The sequence below is a fragment of the Lichenostomus cassidix genome, chromosome 7 (genome assembly GCF_008360975.1).
Source record: "Lichenostomus cassidix isolate B80296 chromosome 7, HeHo_3.0, whole genome shotgun sequence".
Classification (NCBI taxonomy): domain Eukaryota; kingdom Metazoa; phylum Chordata; class Aves; order Passeriformes; family Meliphagidae; genus Lichenostomus; species Lichenostomus cassidix.
This window is the reverse complement of record NC_139488.1, coordinates 28882844-28899003: the sequence shown is the minus strand read 5'-3', so window position 1 is coordinate 28899003 and position 16160 is coordinate 28882844. Positions and strand designations below refer to the sequence as shown.

The 16160-nt window shown below is 44.2% G+C and overlaps 1 protein-coding gene across 1 annotated transcript in view; it reads left to right on the top strand.

The window, feature by feature from the left end:
* The first annotated feature begins 10180 nt into the window (after nt 1–10180).
* OSBPL11 (oxysterol binding protein like 11) overlaps nt 10181–16160 on the top strand; it is a 38314-nt gene continuing 32334 nt past the window's right edge. Inside the window, exon 1 of the mRNA XM_085067003.1 lies at nt 10181–10490. Within this exon, the coding sequence (XP_084923129.1) occupies nt 10351–10490 (140 nt within the window). The 5' untranslated portion in view covers nt 10181–10350. The remainder of the gene's footprint in view (nt 10491–16160) is intronic.

The following is a 16160-nucleotide window of genomic DNA, read 5'->3' as shown; positions in this document are numbered from 1 at the left end:
ATACATCCCTGGTCTGTATAATACATAAGTACTGCAAACTGTGTGGTGGTTTTGTCTAAATTAACGTGGAAGCTTTTAATTACAAAGGAGAGCTGTATCAGTTTGGTGGCCTCTGGACTGATTTTTGTGGCCTCCACATTGAGGTTACAATGACAATTCGGTGGGTGCAGATAAACTGGCAGGGGACAAGCAGGCAGATGGACACAGCAGCACTTGTGAAGAGCAGAGGACACAGCCTGGGACTGTGAGTGCACACATTAGCTTATCCATCTGTGACACTAGTTGGCTGTGGAAGTATATAACTTGTGCTGCTGCTGAACTCTCCTCTGGATTTGTGTGCTTACTGCTCTGTGGAGATGGATAGGGAAGCATTCACTCCCCAAGGACTGTCTCAGGGGGTCTGCAGGCAGTTTTAGATGTCAGGTTCAGATGTCAAGGCTGTCTCAGTGGCAGTGTTGTGTGGGACCTGTGCGAAATGGGTCCTTTGTCAGATTCCAGAGCCCTGGAGCCACAGAGCACACACTGGCGGGTGCTGACGACTGTTGTTTTATCAGGCAATGGGAAGGATCTGCTCTTTCCCATGGAGGCTCCATGTTTGTTTTTCACATAAGCCCAGGAGCTCTATCTCTGATTGTGTGAGTCACTGGTAGATAACTGACATAAAAGCTCAGTCTGCCTAAAAGGGAGGCTAAAGACAACTGTTTTAAGGCCACCCCCACCCAAGCTCACCTCACCTGATCTTCCACACCTCATGCACGTGAACCAGTGATTACACAGCTGAACTGTTTTCTTCTGCAAACAGAAAAACCTCACTGTCAGTGCAGCAAAGCCAGGGCTGCAACAGGAGTTTTTGCTAAGCCAGGTGTGGCTCTTCCTATGGTGACAATGCAGTCTTTGAATGTCCCAAAAAATGTGACTGAGAAATGCCAAGCTCAGTATCCATCTGAAGACTGGTTAGGGGTTTTGCCCCCTCTTCTCCTACTGAGAAAGTGTGTAAAACCATTATTCCTCTCACAGTGAGAGCCCTTCTTTGTCTTTCATATCCAACCTAGGCCCATCTGCTCTAGCACAACTGCTGTCTATAAATGTGAATGATTCTTCTCCCCTGGTGCTTATTCTCCCTCTGTGCCTGACTAAAACATCAAATGTATTTACAGAAAGGAATCAGATCCCATCTCACCATTCATTTTGCCAAGCTCAACAAGACATACTCTCTCAGCTATAACAGTGATATTCTGGATGTCACTTCTTCATACCTGTTCCAGGATGAATTCAGGCTTGCTGGACACCAAAAACCTGAATGATGCCCAAAAATTTTAGCTGAATTTTACCTAGTGTCTTGTATTTATTTATTTATTGTTCCTGAAAATACATGGCATGCTACATGGAAGACCCCATTAATCTTTTTAATAACTACACCAAACACATGGTTCTTCTTTTTCTGTTGTTCATCATGGATAAATACTTTACAGCAGAAATGTTACTAATCTCTCAGTACATGTCCCCGCATTATATGCTGTTACACTTCATCCCATGTCTATTATTAGGGCATAATATATAATTATTCCTGTAGGATTTCCTTCTATTGAAAATATCTTCCAACTTTGTTGTTAGCAAATTTCATTACCTCACTCGTAATTTTTTGCATCAAGCTTACTAATGAAATTACCCTGACTTGCTAAGACTGATTCCTTCCATCCTATAATTTTGCTCTCAGCCCTATCAGCAGTTTTCACTCCCAATTCTGTTCCTTCATAATTTTATAGTGTTTATATTAATCCTCATCTTCTTGAGCTTAACTAGTAGTTATCTAGGTAATACGAACTCAAATGCTTTACCAAAGTCCAGGTCAATAAGATTTATTACTTTTCCTTTGTTCTTATATGCTATTATCTTATCAAAGAAAGACATTGACCTGGTCTACATACAATGTGCCTGATCTACACTTTAACTCATTTTCTGTTTCTGTTCGTGTCTTTTGTCACTCGTGGCTAACATTTGCTCTAAAAAGCCTAAAGATGTCATTGATGGAGATTATTCAGTGTTCAGAAGTGAAGGGTAAAGAGCCCTCAAGTTTTGTGGCTGTGTTACACAATAATTTCCATATCCATGCCCTTTACCCTCTTAAGTGTGCTGCCTCTGCTCTCTGGGGTTAGTTACATTTTTTTTTTTAATGGAGTCTGAAGCAGTATCTTCCTTAACTTTTAGGTATCTGCCCTGCTGCTGTTGTGGGCAATGCTTTCCTTTGTTTCCTTTGCAATCATACAGTAAACCCTTTGTGTCCTTGTTTTCCTTCCCTGTGCAGGTCTGGTTTGCTCTGATTTTGAGTCATATCTTTAACTTTGGATGCTTGAGTGACAGTTTTCTCTGCATATCACTCCCTTCTCCTTTTCTTCATTTGACTTTTTGCCTATTCCTGAGATGTCCTGCACTGTCTGCATCACAGTTCACATCCTGTGCAGGCATCTGGAGCTACTGGTAATACTCAGCCCAATTTTGTCTGATCTCTTTGGAGAGAAGTAAGATTCCAGGAGCCTCTTCTGTCTTGTGACTACTTAAAAGCAAAGCAGAATATGAATCTTGCACTCCCAGGGGATCAGATAGCATTGTTCCTTGGCCTCTTCAGGAAAGCAGGCTTTGGAGTTTAGGGACAGAGGAGCTGAAAATTGAGGTTTATTTTTTTATTTTCCCAAGCCTTGTGGGCTGATGTCAGCAGGACTCACACATTCACCTTTCTCACCTGTGAAGCTGCAGCTGGAATTCAGTTTGGGGTAGGTCTGGAGTTTAGAACAAGGGTTCCCACTGTCAGCCTTGATGTGTGAGAGGAGCCCACCTGTTACAAGTGTCCAGAGAAACCTTCCCTTGGTTGAGGTCTGCAGACCATGAAAAACCTACCACTTCAGCTCTACCCAAAATGCAGGTGCTGTGCCTGATCATCACCTTGCAGTAGATAGCCTGGTGGACTGCACTGGCATCAGAATTACTCGGGTATCACAGGCCTCTTCATTTTCTAATGGAAAATTTTTGTACATCAGGTCTCCCTGAATTACATTCTAAACGGAAGATTTGCATGGTTTTAAATGCATAAACACTAAATCATTACGCTTAATTACTTTTAATTATAGGTAGTAAAAAATAACCATTTACACTGAGGTAGTATATAATATCTCAAAAAAGCTCTGCCAGGAGGTTAGGTACAAATATACAATGTCAGATTGTGTCCCTAAGAGCTGACAGCCCAAATTACTTACAGATTTACAGCTTCCACCTGGACTTCTTGCAGTTTGCTTTTACTCACTCATGGCATCTAGAAAACAAATCAACAGCAAAGTTTTGACTCCAATCATTTCATTTAGTTGAATTTTCTGTTGCAGGTTTTGATCAGATTATATAGGTAGAACTTTTTTTTCACACTTAAGTTAGTTCTCCAACAAGGTACTTAGCAGAAAACAAGACTGGATTTTAGCCATATAGAAATCTACATAATTCTAAGCAATTTAAGGAATTCAGGCAGAACAGACTGAGAGGCCAGTTGTAAACCATCTGTATTCTTTAGGGCTTTCTGTAATCCAACAGACAAAGTTTTCAGGAGAAGCAATAAGACCATAGCAGAACTGAAAAATGCATTTGCTAGAAGAGAAAGAGTACTGGCAACTTTGAGTTAGTTTTCTTATAAAACAGATATCAAACCCCAGGCAACAGACCAACAAAGACTTTTCAGAATTCAAATATTCCCACTCTATAGGCTCTATAGGCTGCACAGGCTGTAATAAAAAGGAAGGGTATAATTTGGAAATTATGAAGTAAATCCAGAATTGGCTAGTGTGTGCAGGTAGAAGTAGGAGATTTGGTGATGAGAACAGCTCGGTATCAGTATCCATGAAACAGAGCCTAAATGGAATTACAGCAGTCAAATTATGGACTACATAGGCTTGCCTACAAAAATTACCAAGTGCTTTGGCTTGGTTTCCAAACTGAACTTGTTAACATGATACACCTGGAAATGGCACTTGTGACTGGGATAACAAACATCTAAACATTATAATGGTGATCTACAGCAGATGGAGAGATATTCATGTTGCCATAGAAACCATGCAGAAAAAGTGTGTAGGAGTAAAGCATGGCACAGAAAAGCATCTGGGATAAAGGGCTGATGACTGAAGAGCTGAACTTACTCAGCAGCTCTTAAGGTTAGATGACACATTAATAAAAACACTATATTTTTTTAGGATATAGAGAATCCCAGAGGAAAGGAGTCTTAACAGTGAGCTGCAGAAAAACTGAAGGCAGCAGTGCCATGTTGTGCCATAGTATAGGGCTGAAAAAGTCTCTAGAGAAAGGCTGGAGATGGCCATGAGATGGATGAAAAAGCTGGGAAGCCCCTCAGCCAGAACCACAGCATGTGTCCCCAGTGCCTGCTGAGCACACCCGGACACAGGTGCATTCCTGGAACTCCTCTCCCAGGAGAGCAGTCACCCAGGGGGTGTTGAGGCAAGGCAGAAGGCAAACCCTCCCAAGGGTGCAGAAGGACCAGACAGAGCTGACAGGGTCCAGCTGCCGCCCTTTGTGCTAGAACAGCTTGCACTCAGCCACAGTGGCCTGTGAGGCAACACCCCAAGCTCCCTTCCTGCTCACAAGTTGGAGAGAAAGGGGCAGGGAGGCATCCCTGTGTGACTTGAGCAAGCAGAGGGTTGTCACTTGGAAAAGACCCAGGACACACATCCAGCTGTCAGCAGCAGCTCCATCATGTCGCTGTTGAGCCGCTAGCAGAGAAAAGACCCAGTTCTCAGAGGCAAGAAGGAAAAGACCTTTATTGTTTTAATTTCATCATATATAGAGAGTTTTCAAAGGTCACTCAGATTGGTCAGTCAGAAACCTCCCCCTAGGCCTGATTGGCCAGGCCTGCACCGTCCAGATCTTGGGACACTGTTTTTAATAACATCCAAACCTTATCTTTATTTATAAAACACAAAAGGAATTCTCATGGGAAAGACTTGTGCTAGCCACACCATCACACTGCCAGATTAAAGCCATGTGTGCTGGGAAGGGATGCAAGGGCAGGAAAAGGGACTGAAACTTGGGGGTCATCAATGGTGCGGCTACAGAAATGGCTCGAACTCTGGCTGTAACACAGTTATCTCCCACTGCTGCTGAGCTGCATCTCTAGGACAAGCTTTAGCCTGTGTGGGGAGCTGGAAGTCCTCCAGGACAGTGTAAGTGCACTGAGGGTTCGAGTGGCAGGGCTGGGTGGTGGGCAGAACCGGAGGCTGTCAAGGTCTGGAAGATAAAAGACAATGTGAATGTTCTGATTGCAGTTTGCCAGCGTGGAGAGGGATGGGGTGGCGTGAGCTTCGCTCTCGTGTGGCTGCAGAGCAGCATTGTTTCTGACACTTTTGCAGCTCCATGGCTGCATGGTGAGAATGACAGCTCCAAACTGTGGTAAGCTGCTCTGCAAACAGAAGCTTTAAAGAAAAATTACACAGGCAGCAACTCCAAAGAAGCCTCTCCAGAGGCAAATGAAAGGTCCTTCAGTCACATTCTTCACTGAGTTCCCAGGGTACAGTCCTTTCCTCAGAGGGTATCTCATGGAGGGGAAGCTACTGGGATTACACCCCAGATTCCAGCTTTTGCTGGAAGAGCCTTTGCTGCTGTTCCAGTTTTCATTTCCACGTCAGGATTGTGTAGGGCTGAGGTAATGCTGGACCCTGGAGCATGACTCAATGCAAAGTCACACTGAGTGCAGCTTAAAATGGTGGCAAATATGAGTGTGAAGAACGTGAGTGGGTTGTGGACAGGGACAGAAATTTGTAAGCAAGGTAAACTGCTGTCATGTGTGAGTGTGCTGCTTTCAGCTGGACCTGCATTACAGCAGGATATGACGCATAGGGACTAAAAGAGAAGAGCAAGGAAATTAGGGGATGACTGACAGTGATTGAAAAAAGATTTTGACTCCGTAAGACTACAGAAGATCTGATGAATAACTGTTCAAAGTGAGCATCAGTGCTTCATACATGTTAAATAGCAAAACCAGAGGCCCAGGGACTCAGTGATGTCTCTAATGCTCCAGAGGAAATTCTGTCAAAATATATTCACAGTATGAAGTACTCTGGTGGGTGAAATAGTTTGTGTTACATTTACCTGACCTTTCTGGCCATTCTCACGTAAGGTCAGCATGTGCTCAGTGTGTTGAAGGAGAAACACTGTTTATTTTAACAAAATTTCATTTCTTGTTCTTGTGTCACAGAATCTACCATTTTAGTAGGTAAGTATTGTTAAAACTTACTAAGAATAGGAAGTTTCTTCGTGTTCATTATACACAAGACACTAGACAGAAACATTGTTTCCCAGGGCATTAATACAGGATTGGTTCCCTTGAGAAAGAATCTAACCCCAAGAACAATTGTACTATTAAAGAATGCAGATATGAAGCTCCATTAGTGACATTACTTCTCTGTCAATCTCTCATCACACAGTAGTTCCCCCCGTTCAGAAATGATTATGAGAAGTTGCACTTGTCATGCAAGTGAAGGCAGGCTGCGCTTCCGGCTTTCCTTTCCCAGGACTGATGCCATTCCCCCGTATGCCTGTAGAGGATGTAGTTCCCTTACCAGACAGGAGCAATAATAGTTTTGTCTTCTGTGGCCCAGCTACCAGAGGGGGATCCAGATTTGAGACGGTTAAACTAGGTCTCATCCTAAGATATTTACTAAGTCAGGAAAAAATCCTGACTTAGACCAACAAGAGAGCAACAAAAAACTTGTATCATTATATATATATATATATATATTTAAATTTGCACTTTTTAAAGAGCATGTAGATAATGAAAACGATGCTGAAATTCAGGACTTTACTCTTTGAGCATGGATAAATGTTGCTGCTCTGAAGACACAATACTCATCTGAAGAAATACTATGTTAAATGGCTTTAAAGTGAAAGAGAGTAGGTTTAGTTTAGATATTAGAAAGAAACTTTTGACTGAGAGAGCGATGAGCCACTGGCCAAGGTTGCCCAGAGAAGCTGTGGATGTCCCATTCCTGCAAGCATCCAAGGCCAGGTTGGATGGAGCTCTGAACAACCTGATATAATAGAAGGTGTCCCTGCCCATGGTAGTGGGGCGGAACAAGAGATCTTTAAGGTTGCTTCTAAACCAGCCCACTCTATGATTCTGTGTATAACCAGACCATAACTTTGAAAGAAATAAACAGGAGTTGTTTTGGTGTTGATCAGATCCTGGGTAGTTTTCTGAAATTAACAGTATTATTAGTTGTGGCAAATTTGCTTTAACCTGAGTTACGATAAAGTACAACCTACTTCAGCTTGTAGCCATAATTGGGCCTACAAGGATTCGATTAGACAAATGTCAATAAACATTTGCTAACCTATTCACGTGTTCCTCCTCCAGATCTGCTGCTCTTCCTCATCTCCTCCTCCGGAGCCAGGAATCCCAAGCAGTGGCAAGGCTCAGGCAGGCAGCAGGCAGGGCACAGCTGGGGGACCCCAGGGCTCTCCCTCTGCTGTGCTCCCAGGGGCCAGAGTGGGATCTGGGTTGTTCTGAGCCACTAAATTATAATCGGGGAAGGAGACTGAGAGCAGTGAACCGAGCACTCATTATAATTAGTAACACCCTAAACTAAAGACAAAAGGCAGCTTAAATTGTGTAAGCCCTTAGCAAGCGTGGCTGAGCTATCAGCCTTCCTGTGCTATTCAGCATTTTGTCAATGCCATCTTACGAGAGCCTCTGGTACTGCACATGCAGCACCTTTTTAAGAGAAAAAAGCAAATGCACTGGGGAGGAAAACCTGAGTTCACCACACTCAGGGCACAAATACTGAGGGGCTGAAGAAATATGCACTAAGGATTGCTGGGTGTTGGAGACGTTCTGGGTGGAGGAACATCCTACTGAACATCTGTGATGGTTACAAAGGTCTAGGACAGGTGAAGCTGTGTCTCTGCTGGGACTGGTTGTCAGTGAACAGGAGAGAAATAAAACACACAGGTGGAATTCTTGCCTTAGTTGCTTTGCTTCAAATTTTCCTAGGAAAATTTCAGGAGTATTAACATACATTATGATACCATGCAATTATATATTTTCAATTACAGTTTCAAGGGATTGGCAGAGCAGGAGGCTACTTGTTTGGAGGGCAAGAGGAGTGCAGTTTTGGACAAAATTTTCTTTGATAGACAATGCTACTCTGCTGATCTGTTCACCTGTGTGTCCATGAGAAAAATGCAGGGGAAAAAATCCCTTGTTTTTTACCTGCAGTGACAAGAGCATTCCTAAAAAGGCAGAAGTGGTGGATTTTATGTCTGTGCACTGATAATATCTCCTGTCCCTACAAGAGAGATTCTAGGTGTAGGTGCAACAGGCAGTCTACACTGGTCTGCTGCTGGAGATTGGGTGTGTGTTTGGTAGGGAAGGATGGATATGTGATAATTTAGAGCCAGATTAAGGCTTATAAATATATTTTAAAGACAAAATACTCATAACATGTTGTCACCATTTGCTGGCCAAAAGCAAAGGCATTTTGAATGCCACTAGGAAAGCTGAAACCTGCTGGTAGGAGATGGGAAGGCCAGGGCAGCTTTCATGGGGTAAAAAGCTACTACCAGAGGGGTGCTGTAAGTAAATAAACTATTTGTCTGAAATATGTTCTCCTTTAAATTTTTGCTTCTATGTATGACTCTCACATAGGGAATTTTTAGCATCTTTTGCATCACGTTTTTTTACAGTATTTTAAGTGTATAATAAGAGCTGGAGAGCGAAGGAGGGAGTTTGGAAGAGATGTGGGGTGGCCTCACTAACCAGTCATATCTGATTCTGCTTTCCTCTTCTTCATGTGCAGATTGATTAAAGCCAGAATAAGGATCCTCTGCCCCTGATTTTAAGAAATAATGGAGCTGCAGTCAGTGAAGTTTGGGTTGGCCAAAAGCCATGCCTGGCCTGAAAGATTACACAGAGCCAGACCAGCCTCTCCCAGTTAGATATGCTGGCATTCCATGAAAGAAAAATGTAGTAACTGGAGGAAGAATAGGAGGAAAAAAATCCATTTCCTCTTGGGGCTGTGGCATTGCTCAGTGCATGAAGTGCTGGGCTTGACCCTGCTCTGTGGGTGTGTGTGACAGCGAGATCCCAGCTGTCACATCCCTGCTCGTGTATGGCACAGCTCGGATCCTTCACTCCTCTCAGTCTGCTTTCATTTTGCGGGGAGAATTCCTGTAGCCCTTGTGTGGGAAGATGACTGGAGGTAAGAAGATAACTGTATGGATATTATAGTGGAAAATATGGTTGCTGCTCTCTGGGGGGAATGTGGTGAGCATACCCAGTTTCCCACACACAATCTGAGGAGGACTAAGCAGAGGATGGAGTGGAGACATTGCAGCCAGGCTCTGGCAAAAGCCTTGCAGAGGAGGGAACTCGGTGATACTCTCTTGCTGACAATCCACACAACAGCTGAAAACCAAAGGAGATAAAGGAAGATATCCCACTGTTGAATCAGCAGCTGTGGCAAAATCTCCTTGGGCTGAAACATATCTCCATCCCAAGGTTATCACAGGCACTATCCTGAAATACCCACCCCAAAGTATGACCACCCCTCACTGAGATCTATGCCTGAAGTCACTCAAGCCCCACCTGGATGTGAAGAAATAATATAAAAGCCATACAAGTTATGAATACAAATATAAGAATATGGAAGTATATAATTTAAGAAATGGGGAGAAGTTAGGGAAGACTGCATTGTAACTTCTGGGGTCAGTCGATGGGCTGAACCTGTCTTTCCTCCCCTAGAGACACCTATACTGTAAGAACTGTGCTCTATGCGCTGAATGATTATCTCCACCTAACTTTTGTTAGGTATTAAGGCTGTTAGTGTGTCGCTTTCAATTCGGATCCTGCTATGAACACGTTTTTGCGGTCAGATCCTATCACCGGCAATCTTCGACCCTTCAGGTGCCGCGATTTTACTGTTATTCCGTACCCCGTTAACGCGAGTCCTCCCAGGGCGCTGACAGCCTAACCAACCATTAACGTTTTGAGGAAATCTCCCCTTTTTCCCGTGACACGCGAGCTCCGGCCGATCCCGCCGGTTTGCCGCGCTGCCCGCACTAAAGATGGCGGCGGCGCTGACCCGGAAGGGGCGGTGGGGCCGGGCCGGGTGAGGGAGCGGGAGGGCGGGATCGCCCAGCCCGGCGCGGCCGTGAGGGAGCCCGGCCAGCCCAGCGCGGCCAGCCCGGCCCAGCCGAGCGGGGCGCGGGGGTGCCGGCGGCCGCCGCCATCGCTGCCCGCATGGGGCGGGCTCGCTGCGAGCGCCGGGGCCGGGGGCGCCGCTGAGGGGCGGGAGCCGCGGCGCCATGCAAGGCGCGGACCCCACGGCGGCCATGAAGGGGCCGGAGGGCGAGGGCAAGACGGAGCCGCTGCCGGCGGCGGCGGCGGGGCAGAGCGGCGGCAGGAGCGGCGGCGGCCGCGGCGGCAACAAGGGCTGGCAGTACAGGTGGGCGTGAGGCGCGGTGAGGGGCGGCGGGCCCGCGGCTGCCCCGGCGCGGGTGGGCGGCGCGGCTGCCCCGGCTGCACGGCGCTGGAACCCGCCCGGCACCGCCGAGTGCGGCACGGGGAATGCGATCCCTCTGTCCCTGTGCCCACCATCCCTTGGTGCCCACCATCCCTTGGTGCCCGCGGGCGGGCGGCTCCCGTTCTCCTGATCAGCACAAAGCTGCCGGGGGGATGATGTGCCTTTGCCCCTGCCTTTCAGATCCCTTTTTCCCTTCGCACAGCGTGGAGACCGGTTTAAAGTTGTTGGAGGCGCCTCGCCGCCTTCCAGCCTTTCCAAAAAAAAAAAAAAGCCAAACTTTGTGCCGAGTTTTAGATCGGTGTTTCTTCTTTAAGAACTTAATGGCAGTTATTAAAATTTTTTATTGATGTTTTCTGTTAGTTGCTGATAGCAAAACTGAGTATGCACGGAGTTTCAGCCTTATCTAACTTGTTTTCAGAACGGCTGTGCTTAGCATAAATCGGGGTGATTACTCAGGTTCAGCAAGTCAGCACAAGGGAGCAGAGGAAGAAGCTGAGCACACGGCATTAGTTTGAATTATTTGCCTGTGTGCTCGGGCGACTTGAGGGTTTCCATATGCTTTTCCTCCGCTGTACTCTCTGTTTAAACACATTCCCACTCACACGCTGCTAGCGGGCTCTGCAGCATCACTGGAGAGATTTCCCAATCCCTGCTCCCGGGTCTCTCCTGCTCGGCTGGAGTTCTGCCATGTTGCTGTTGAAAATGCTGCTGTTCTGGGAAGTTTGCACACTTCTCTTTCGAATGGAGACTCTCCAGAGCCGTCATCTGCCAGCCCAGATGGACTGGCTTGCTGTTTGCTGCGTGTGGAGCCCGCAGAGCCGGAGCGTGCGACAGACAGACAGACGGACAGGGGAGGGTGGCCCAGGGACAGGAGCACCCAGGGCCGGGATGTGCAGCACCGAGCCCTGGTGCTTTTAATAGGGAGTGAACAGCTCGGTCATCGCTAGAATCTGGGTCATGAGTAATTTACTTTTCTGGTGACTAGTGCCAGAAAGAGAAGTGGTGATTTCAGGGTGAATATTTCAGGCTGTTAAGTAGGGAAAGCTAATTGTCACAGTTAGCTATTGGCTGTTTTAACCAGTTCGCAGTTGCTTTTTAAACTTTTTTTTTTTTAAACTCTGGGTTCAAGAAGAACTAAATTTTCTAATGAAAATTGCTGTACTGTAACTAACCACGCTCTTACTGTCTGTATGTTTCACATGTGAAACACAGGAGTTACTTTATGCATTCAGAATGGAAATATTTTATATTTCCATGTGGAATTGGAGGCAGTGGAAGGGATGAGGTACCTGATTTGCCCGGATGCCTTTTCAGCTATACTGTGTTTGGGATGGTGGTCACTGGTTGGTGCTGTGCAGTGAAATTCCACTTTTTAAAATTATCTGTCCAACTGTTTTGTTTCTTCTTCAATGCTATGGCTTGTATGACAAAAATTGAAGTGACTCTGAGTTTTCGCCATTTTGTGGCTTGACAGCTCTAAGTGGGAACTGTCCATATTATTCCTTGTAGCTATCAATATCTTGCTTAATTTGCTCTAATACTTTGGTACATTTTCTTTTTCATTCTAGATGATTTGGACAAATTTACTGTACTAATTCTATTATTGTGGGCACTTAAAATACCTTGCTGTTGATCTCTGCTCTGTTGGGAATCAATTATTTACTCCTACATTTGTCTCTATATTTTATTACCCACAAAATATCACCTTTCCCCCCCATCTCCCTAGGAAGCCTTTGTGAATGAGATGCTGTAGCTTAGTTTTCATTTTGTGAATCACTTCTGTGCTAAAATGTATTTGACAATAGACAAACTCCCCAATGATAAATCAGTGTCTGACATACGGGTTTTAGAAACAGGTTTTCTGGGAGCTTTTGGTGAAAGTTTGATCTTTAACTTTCATAGCACAAAGTGTGAGCAGTGTGTGGTCACAGAGCTTGGCAGGAGTAGGGTACTGGAGTACTTGCTCTGCATAAACCACATCTGGTACAGAAGTTTTGCTCACTGTTTGGTGAAGCATGTGGTCAAAACAGCTGTAGCAGAGTTGTCAGATGAATGGGACAACAGGTTCTTGATCCCTGAATGCTCCAAGTGAGGAATTAAGGCTATGGACAAAAAATAAACCTCCAAGACTGCTGGAGTTCAAAATAATGAAAACTGAAACCTTGGCACAAAGTGACTATCTAGAAAATTAAAAGGGAAGTAGGAAGCCTGTATTTCTGTAGGGGAATAATAGGGAGATTTTTAAATAGCTGTGATAGAGTTAGACCAAATATTTATCATAGCAGAGAAGAGAGAGCCAGAGGCTGCCAGGCACTTCAGTTGATGTGGAGATTCAGCTGTATCTCCTGTCAGACTTCCTGCTTGTAGCCTGTGTAGTGGTGAGTTTAGGCAGCCAGTATAGCAGTGCCTCTTCTGAAATTTACAAGAGCTTGGTTTCTTCTGAGGGTAGGAAGATTTTTCTTTTTTTCCCCCCCTTTTTTTTGGTTTTGTTTGGTTTTTTTGTTGGTGTTTTTTTAATAGAAGTTAAGAGTTCTTGAGAAACTGCTCTTCTAGCCATCTGACAGGAAATGATCTTGTTTTCTTGTGAATATATGATCAGGTCCGAGTGTGTCTGAGAACGACCAATCATTGGCTTCATTTTCCTCACTGGGGTCAGGAAGAGCCTGAATGTTAACTTGCACTTGAGTAGATAAAGAGAGCCTCAGATGCTGTGCTGCACACTAAATTTTTAACCCTGTTTTCATTTCGAGAAACAGTTACCAGGAGGTAAGACTTCTGAATAACTTCAGATTATTAAAAGATTACTTGATAATTTAAAGTTACAACACTTTCTTTATTTTTAGCAGTAACCAAGGTGGGAAGTAAGTACAACCTTACCCATTAAAAAATTACTTGCACTCAGCAATTCTGCCCTAACTCATGACCATCTTCATTTGGATTTCGCCTTGCTCTGGTTTAAATGAACAAGTGGTTTCAAAGCAGTGAGAAGAAGGAGACAGGTTGGGCAGGTACTTCTGTGGCATGTGATTTGTTGTCATTCAAATAATATAAAAATTTCCCAACCAGAAAGCAGCATCTCTGTCTATGAGCTGAATGGAGAGCTGATCAGAATATGTGCCAGAGAAGTGTAACAAGTCCTGTCAGCCTGGCTTGAGGGGCTTTCAGATAATTTTGAGACAGGTAACTGTGACTAGCACAGATCCTTCTCGTGAGAACATTTTGCTGTGCTTTATAAACAAAGATAAAGTTTGAATGTTTTTGCAAACAGGGTCTCAAGACTTGGGCAGTTCAGGCCTGGCCAATTAGGCCTAGGGGGAGGTTTTTGACTGACCAATCTGGGTGACCTGTGAGAAGTCTATATATATGGAAATCAAAATAATAAACTTCTTTTTTTTTTGCCTGAGAACCTGGGTTTCTACTTCTCTGCTAGCGGCTCAACAGCGACAGGTAACTTGCAATTGCTGGTTCTTATTTATCTACAAAATGAAATGTTCACAGCACTGTGGTTGACTAGAAAAGCAAGATTGTCTTTCCCAGTTGGAGACATGCAAATATGCTGTCCTCTTATGTTTTTCTTAGTTGTCCTGCTTTCAAATACATAAATCAATTCAGCTGCTATTAAAGGGATTCCTAGCATTTCTTCCCCTGCTGGTAGAAATACATGTAAAATGTTCATGAATTTCCCAAATGACTGCTGATTTTGAAGCTTACAAGTTATATATCAAAACCTATTTGCTTTTTCAGTTCTACTTGTATTTTTGTAGGGAGCTGTCTTTGTTCCTTATTTCTCAGATGGTTTTAGCATCTGTTCATTATAGATTTAGCCATGTATAGGTACAAAATGCTTGAGATTGTGTCTGGCTTTTTGTTTAAGGAAGTGAGTTACCTTTAGTTAGCTGTTCATGAGAGCTTACCTGAGTGCTGCAGGGTTATTCACAGTTGTCAGTATAGAAAACCACCTGGATGAAAGTAGCTTCAAGGAGTAAACTTCCTAGACTGCTAGGGTTCTTGGTTTTTTTTTTGTTTGTTTTTTGTTTTTGTTTTTTTTTTTTTTGGTTTGTTTTTTTCTTGCTAGGTGTGACAATGGCCAGTAAAAGGGTTCCTCATGCTAGGTGTCTTCTGCTTGTAATTAACTGGTTTATTGAGTTAGGACAGATTCTCTTGCAGAGTTATTCCATGTGGCTTTGGGCTGGAGTAAGAGGCTGAGAAGAGCAGAGAGAGTTTTGCCAAAGGGTAACACTAAATGTTTTTTGGCATCAAATGCAAATGGATAACAAATTTTAAAGAAGTGAAATGGTTGCCAGTCTTCTTTTGTGGATTTTAGAGATTTTTCAGTTGATACTATGCAAGCATCTTCACAAATACTAAAAAAGGGAGTAAACAGTTACTGACCTTAATTCAATCGTCTGTGTTTGAGCAGGCCAGCATGTGACCATGTAGCAGAAGAACTGGTAACTGGAATGCATGAATATGTTTTAATTCTTCATTTTGAGATTATTATGAACACTTTTTCATAAAATAATCCAACAGGAAATGTGTTTTAAAGGCAATACTTATTTCTAAGTTTGATCCCATTTACCTTTGAGGGTCACTAGCAATTCTTTGCACTTCTAACATGTAGAAGCAAAGCATGTGAAACTGAGCTAGGCTGGGGAAGTGTTTGATTTTCATTTGTGCTATCTTGCAAAAATGATCTAATTAGTGGTAGTAAAAGGAAGTGTCCTGAAACTGATACAATACTGATCCTTTGTGTTGGGGGTGTCACAGATGTCAGTCTTAGTTGCAAGAAGACATACTGAGTGTTCCTAGTTCCTCTGTGTTTCTGGTCACGTTCCAAGAAATGTTTGATCTTGGGAGGATAAATTTCATCTGTTTGTTGTTTAAATCTGAACCAGCTTGGTAGAAACAGATACAAGAGGTAATGGCAGTACAGAGTTCAATAACACTTGCAGACTTCTCCCTTGCTTCCTCCATTCTTGTCTGAGCATCAAATCCTTGCTTAGGCTGCAGTAGGGTGTGTGAGCTGACCTAATCCACTGGCTCCTGAAAGCTGGCCAGAATTTAAGCTACTCTCACTGTTGCTTGATAAATAGAAGAAACTTCCCAAACCTTCATGTAAATGTTAGTGTCATCCCAAGACAGTTCTCTCTAATGCTGGTACCCTTAGTGCTTCCTTTTTATTACCCATCCCCTTTATTCTGGATTTTCTTTTTGCATTGCTTGAAACAAAATTCTTTGGAATCCTAGGTGGAATGTGTGTATATTTGCCGCAATCAATAACTGTAGCTGCCTTCTTTGTGGCGCACAGCTGCGGAGGGGGAGAGAGGCTGCAATTTTGTGGTGTTGCCTCCCAGGTGGGAGGGCTGGCAAGGGCTGCTCCTATTTTGACTTCCCCCTGCTCTTGCAGCCCCCCCCACTTCCTCACTGTCATAAGAACCTGCTGGCATGGTCACATTGAGGTGCCAGCTCCCTAGGGAGATGATGTTTGTGCTGGCATCTTTTGGGTTGGCTGGTGACTCTGATGCCAAGCCTGTGTCAAAGCGAGTCCTGATCTTCCTTGCTTCCCTTTCTGGTGATGTGTGGAGATACCTC